At 41.3% G+C, this 6,286-nt stretch overlaps 1 protein-coding gene across 1 annotated transcript; it reads left to right on the forward strand.

Moving 5' to 3' along the window:
• The first annotated feature begins 655 nt into the window (after positions 1-655).
• Positions 656-4,660, forward strand: LOC104420104 (lipase-like PAD4). The gene is made up of 4 exons (XM_039301896.1): positions 656-775; positions 870-1,221; positions 3,003-3,713; positions 3,980-4,660. Exons 1-4 carry the CDS (start codon positions 756-758, stop codon positions 4,658-4,660), a joined length of 1,764 nt encoding a protein of 587 aa, XP_039157830.1. The 5' UTR covers positions 656-755.
• Positions 4,661-6,286: the final 1,626 nt, after the last annotated feature.

Here is a 6,286-nt window from a genome sequence, read left to right on the forward strand (position 1 = left end):
AAACGCATCGATGAAAGGCCCAATTTATTCAATTGAAAACGATACTGAGAATTCAGGATGTCACAAATTTTTCCCCTTGTGAGCCCTAATATTCTCTCTCGAACCCTAATTTTTCTGTTACGAGCCCTAATTTTCCCCTCTAATTAAGCGAGACAAAGACAGAAATGCATCTTTACCATGAGCGATGAGCAAGCGACGATGAGTGAATGGTGAGCAAGGGTGGGCGTGCCATGACAAGCAAGCGATGGTGAGCAAGTGATGGAGAGAGATGCGACGAGGCCAGCCTTTTAACTCAAGTTCAAACATCGCTTTTGCCTTGGATGGCATGCGATGTTGTTTTGTTTATTACCCAGCCACATTGGACTAAATGACATCACTCAAAATGTTTATTTACAAATGTCACGTAACCAATTTAGCCGAAATTTCTCATCATTACTCATCATTAGTACTTTAAGTGATCATTTTTTCTTTGATTTAGTACTTACTAGTCGACGAAAACTTTTGGTACTGAGTCGTACACAAGTTTTGCCACTAGTGTTGCAATGTGAATGGAATCAGACGGCTGCGTATTTTTTTAAGAAAAGGCCATCAAAGAACAGAGTAATTGCGTCGTGATTATATAGTATTTTATCTAGTCATCGCCCGTTGTCATCCTCCTCCCCCGAGAGGAAGTCGTTTTTAAGTGAAATGCTTTTCTTCGCGGTATTGTCCACCTTCCCGCTCGAAGCAGGGACCGAAAGACTCGAGCGCTCTCCATGGAGGCCGAGTCGTCGCCGTGCGTAACGCGCACCAACTCTTTTTGTTGCCCTTTCGTCGCTGGATGTCGAATTGTCATCTCCTTCCTCACCCACTTGCGTTTACTGATGCAGGTTCGAGAGCAGTGAGATGCTCGGGACTTTCGTGGTGTCGACACCCCTCCTGAAGGAATCGTGGAGGCGGTGCAATTTCGCGGACTCTGCCGCTCCGATGAGCTTCGTGGCGGACCAACGTGGCGAGGTTGGGTACGTGGCGTTCTCGGGCGTCCAGGTGATCGACTGGTCCGAGCCGAGCTGCGGGACCCTGATGGCGCTGGGCCAGTGCGAATGGGAGCCTCTGTTCTCACCGTTGAGGTGCGATGGCGACGGCGATGGCGATGGCAACGGCGAGGGGACGGTCAAGGTGGACGCCGGATTCCTCCGTCTCTTCCTGGAATATTACCGGCGACAGGATTTCCAAAACCAGGTAAGCAGTCCATTTGCCTTGTTTGATTTTGACTTAGATTTTTTTTTTTTTTTTTTTTTTTTTTAGGGTCGGAGAATTAGAAGTCTCACTGCACGTGACTTTTGTTCTTTTCTGGGTAATTGCGTTACAACTTCATTAGTCGAACATCAGCAACTTCCGCGAAATTATGGTTTAGCTTTCAGTCACCCTCTTGATAAATTAATCGGCCTATGGACTTTACCCCTAATTTGGATTGATTAGTCCATACCTACTATATGTGAGTATGACGTTTCCAAAGCTCAAAACGCCGCCGTTTACTTTAGTTCTTTTCTGGGTAATTGCATTACAACTTCATTAGTCGAACATCATCAACTTCCACGAAATTATGGTTTTGGCTTTCAATCACACTCCTGATAAATTACTTTACCCGTAATTTGGATTGTTTAGTCTATTTACTTTATTTAAAAGCAGGTTCTAAAAGTTAAAGTAGCTGTTAGATGGAGACTCATGCTTAGTCTGGTTTTTTTTTTTTCCTAGTATTAAATGTAAACATATTTAATTGGAAAGACAAATAGGGTCCACTAAACTTAGGACTATAAGCTCTGACACCATGTGAGATTTTGATAGGACTATTTGTTAACTGATCTAAAAGCTTAAGTTGTTAGATGTAAATGTGGTTTATTATTTAAATATTCTAACAATAATAAAAAAGCAAGATAAGGGCGGTTGGTAGGAAAATGTATAAACATTTGCTTGCAGATTTAAAGGTGTACAGTACTTCATAAGGCATGCATCTTTGCATTTTGTTGCCTCGCCTCACCATAGCTTCCTTGCAGAGTCTTCCTTTCTTCTCTTTGAACAGCGAGTTCATTCTGTGCATTTTATAACAACAAGAAAAGAGTGTTGAGTTTGATCGCCAGTATTCCTTTCTAGCGAAGTTAATATTTATTTAATATAATCCAATGCGATTTAATTTTTTGAGGCCTTAGCCGGAAAAACTCACTACGAATTTGTTTTTGACCCGGGAAAGGAAGAAAAAGAATGCACGATGAGATAAATATCCTCTTATACATCTGCAATAGATATAAAATAAGGGTGTAAATGAGAAGAAACGTTTGTTAGCACACGAATTCCACAAATCCTCCTCCTAATTTGAATGAATTTGGTGGGATTTAAAATTTACATAGAAAGCAAATTAAGATTCTAGTTCTTAATCCTTATGTGTGAAGATGATGTGACGATGTAATTTATTAAGGACTCCTGAAAATCTATTGACCATCTCTCATTCTGCAAATCTTCAAACTAATTTCTCGTCTCGAAAGCAGAAAAACAAATTTATCTTAGAGCAATAGAGATGCATCAACTAACAAGGTTTTTCTTCTATTGTTTTGTTGAATTTACCAGTCACAAGCAACAAGACAGTCTTACTGTATTGTGCATGACTGCTGGAGACTATTTTGAGAGATTAGGCTGGTACAGTAGATATATACATCGGACAGTTCTTGGACAACACTAAATTACTAATCTAGGTTATTTGTGTCCTTCGCATATCACATTCCTTGGCCATGTGTTGGAAATCTAGATGTAGTCTTTCTATAGTATGTAACGGTAAATTGTCGATATTGTCTCTACAGTCATTTCTTTTCTTGGGGAAGTCATTGACATTAGTCATACCAGCATATTTGAAGTAATAAAAAATTGCCCTTGGGTCATGCATGTATTAAGTTTTCCTCACTCTAGCTCTCGTCGTGAGAGTAATTTATTCAAAGTCCTTCAAGCACTGAGCTGCTTTTTGTGTGCAGATTCAGGGATTATTAGGAAAGGTTAAGATGATTATCCTCACAGGCCATTCCTTTGGAGCAACAACCGCCTCTCTTACTGCTCTTTGGCTCCTCTCCAATCTACAGCCCGTCGCTTCTCCCATCTCAGTCCTCTGCCTCACCTTCGGCACTCCCTTGCTTGGCAACGAGTCCCTTTCCCAAGCCATTCTCCGGGAAAGATGGGGCGGGAGCTTCTGTAACATTGTCTCGAAGCTCGATGTAGTGCCCAAACTGTTCTTCACTCCACTAACCTCCTTGACTCCTCAACTGTACTTGCTGCTTCAGTTTTGGCAAGGCGCTATGGCTTCACCCAGTCCAGAACAGTTAGTTGGAGAACTGCGAAAACAAAATTTTGATGAATTCTTTAGCAACGTCAAAAAATGTGTTCAAGATGCTGCACAATCAGAAGAAGGGGCGAGGAACAATTTGTTTTGGCCACTGGGAAGCTACCTATTCTGTTCGGAAGAGGGAGCGATCTGTCTGGACGATGCAACGTCTATTGTTAAGATGATGCATTTGATGCTCGAGACAGTCTCTCCAGTTTCCAGTTTTGAGGATCATCTGAAGTATAGTTATTTTACAAGACTGCTTTCTTTGCAGTTCCTGAAAAGAATAGACATCGATGACCTCTCCGAGTCAAGCTATGAAGCTGGTGTCTTCTTGGCATTACAATCTTCAGGAATAGATCCACAGGTAATTAAATGCCTCTCAAATCTGCACGAGACACTATCTTCTTGGCTTCCTAATCCAACTCAAAAGTATAGTCTATCAGTGCCCTTATTTTGTGGAAGGATTTTCTTGGAACAATCACTCTAATATTTGAGGCAGAACTCTCCTTCGCTCCTTAATAATAGTGCATGCAGAATGATGTAGGCTTATACTAGGACATCTTTTTGGTGATCGCTGAATAGTAAGTACTCAGTCTTCACTTTGTGGGTTGTGTTCTTACCACCATGCAGGATGACAATGTTTCAAAGCCAGCTAAAGATTGCCTGCAGATGGCTCGGCACATGGGACGTGCACCGAACCTGAACAATGCTTATCTAGCTATCAAACTATCTGAGATAACGCCCTGCAGGGCACAACTTGAGTGGTACAAGGCACGCTGCGATGAGTCTGTGGATCAACGTGGGTATTATGACACATTCGAGAAATTTGCAGCATCCAGGAGGGAGTCCACAATCAACATGAACCTGTTCAGACTCGGCACATTCTGGGATAGGGTCATAGGCATGGCAGCACGGAATGAACTCTCGCACGATTTCCACTGCATGCCCAAGTGGGTCAATGCGTCCCATTCCTACATGCTCCTCGCCGAGCCATTGGAAATCGCACGCTATTACCGTCATGGCATGCACACAAAGAAGGGACATTACATCAAACATGGGAGAAATAGGAGGTTCCAGATTTTGGAAAGATGGTGGAATCGGAAGGTGGCTGTTGCGGCGCAAGAACCACAACAAAATAACAACAAAAGGAATAGGAGCAGGTATGCAAGCTTTACTCAAGATTATTTGTTTTGGGCGAGGGTGGAGGAAGCTAAAGACTGGCTCAAGAACACAGAAGAGGAAGAGGACCTGAATAAGTTGGGATCATTTTTGGAGAACATGAATCGTTTGAGACGTACGCAAAGGAGCTGATTAAGAACAAGGAGGTGTCCATAGATGTTCTGGCTGAGAACTCAAGTTACACATTATGGGCTGAGAAATGGAAAGATTTGAAGGCGAAGCTCTTGCGGCCACCTTCTACTCCTCTTTTGAACGGAATGGATTGTGATTACGAAGAGATGAAAAGATAGTGACACAAATAATTCCCGAATTTTAACTTAATGCATGACCTAAACTTTCAGTATATATTGAATGGAGTCCATGAACTATTTGAAAATGTTTAAGATTAGGAAAAATATTGAATATTTTCATTAAAAAAACAAAACAAAAATTTGGTGAAGAAATTTTTTGGTAAGTTTTAGGTGTTAGGATTTTGTTTTTTTTTTTTTTTTTTTTGTTTTTAATGAAATGCAATAAACTGCAGAAATAAGGAAATGTCAAATTGGGACATTACAGTTGAATTTTATTCTACTGGGCCCTCCCCAAATAGTGGAATTCTATTGGTCCGTGCCAAAAATGTATTTAATTATTTTCATGTTGGTAAATTTTTTACGAGCATTGGTAAGTCTATGTAACTTTATTAATAACTTTCTAAATTACCCACTTCCGTTCATAGTTTTGCAAATAACTAATCTTTATTACATAAGTTCTAAGATTTCGAATTCGCTAACTCTATTCATGCGAAATTTCCTACTCATATAGACTTTTGTCAGATTAATTAAAAGGTGGGCTTGTGAGTATATGTGCATATATATATAAAATATATCCTAAATTTTGAGTATATTCTTATAATAGGGTTAGAATTAGAACTGAATTTTCTAGGATGGGAAGCTATGGAACATGGCCTCCTGATCGAATGGCCTGTATCGAACCGGTCGCCGATTCGCTCTAAGCGTCCCTCTCTCTCTGAAAAACTCCGACTCTTTCTTCGCGGACTACCTCCGTCAATCTCTCAAATGGCGATCACCTCCGTTCGCCTTCTCATTCCTCCTTCCTTCACGTAACCCTCTCTCTCTCTCTCTCTCTCTCTCTCTTCTCTGGGATTGAATCTATACTCGGTTCAACGTATCATCGTATCATCTGGGTTTCGTTGCAGTGCTCTGTTTTTGGTCTGTTGTCTTCAAATTCGTGGACAAACCTCTGCTTTTAGATGTGGGTTTGCAATTTGGCGTCGTTTGTCGGCCCTGCGATTGATCATTCGCGTTTTTGCATGTACAGACTAGACTATTACCGGCGTGAGGCAAATGCTGGGAGGTAAAATTGCCGGCAAGTGTTTTCCGTGTTTCGGTCCAGTTTTGAGTCGTTCGTCGTAAACTAGATTGGCATTTGATTGATGCTGTCGCGCTGATGAGCGGTTTTCGGGTTTTTGTAGAGGCTCTGTGTGATTATAATAAGGTTTCGAACCTTTGTGTGAGAGCTGGGATTTCTTCGGGAATCCGGAGAAAGCACCACCAAATTCTCAAGGGACAAGAAGATGGTGCCTGATTCAGATCCTCCAAGCCTTAAGGATACCGATTCTTTGCATTGGTTTTTAAATCAACGTCCGATCTAGAATTTATTTTTTTACCCCTTGCGTGCGATGACATCTTACTTTTAGTTATGATCCCAAGTGTCTTGCTCCATGACTAAATTCATGTTGTTGACCTATGTTTGTCTAAC

Source organism: Eucalyptus grandis, chromosome 9, assembly GCF_016545825.1.
Source record: "Eucalyptus grandis isolate ANBG69807.140 chromosome 9, ASM1654582v1, whole genome shotgun sequence".
NCBI lineage: Eukaryota > Viridiplantae > Streptophyta > Magnoliopsida > Myrtales > Myrtaceae > Eucalyptus > Eucalyptus grandis.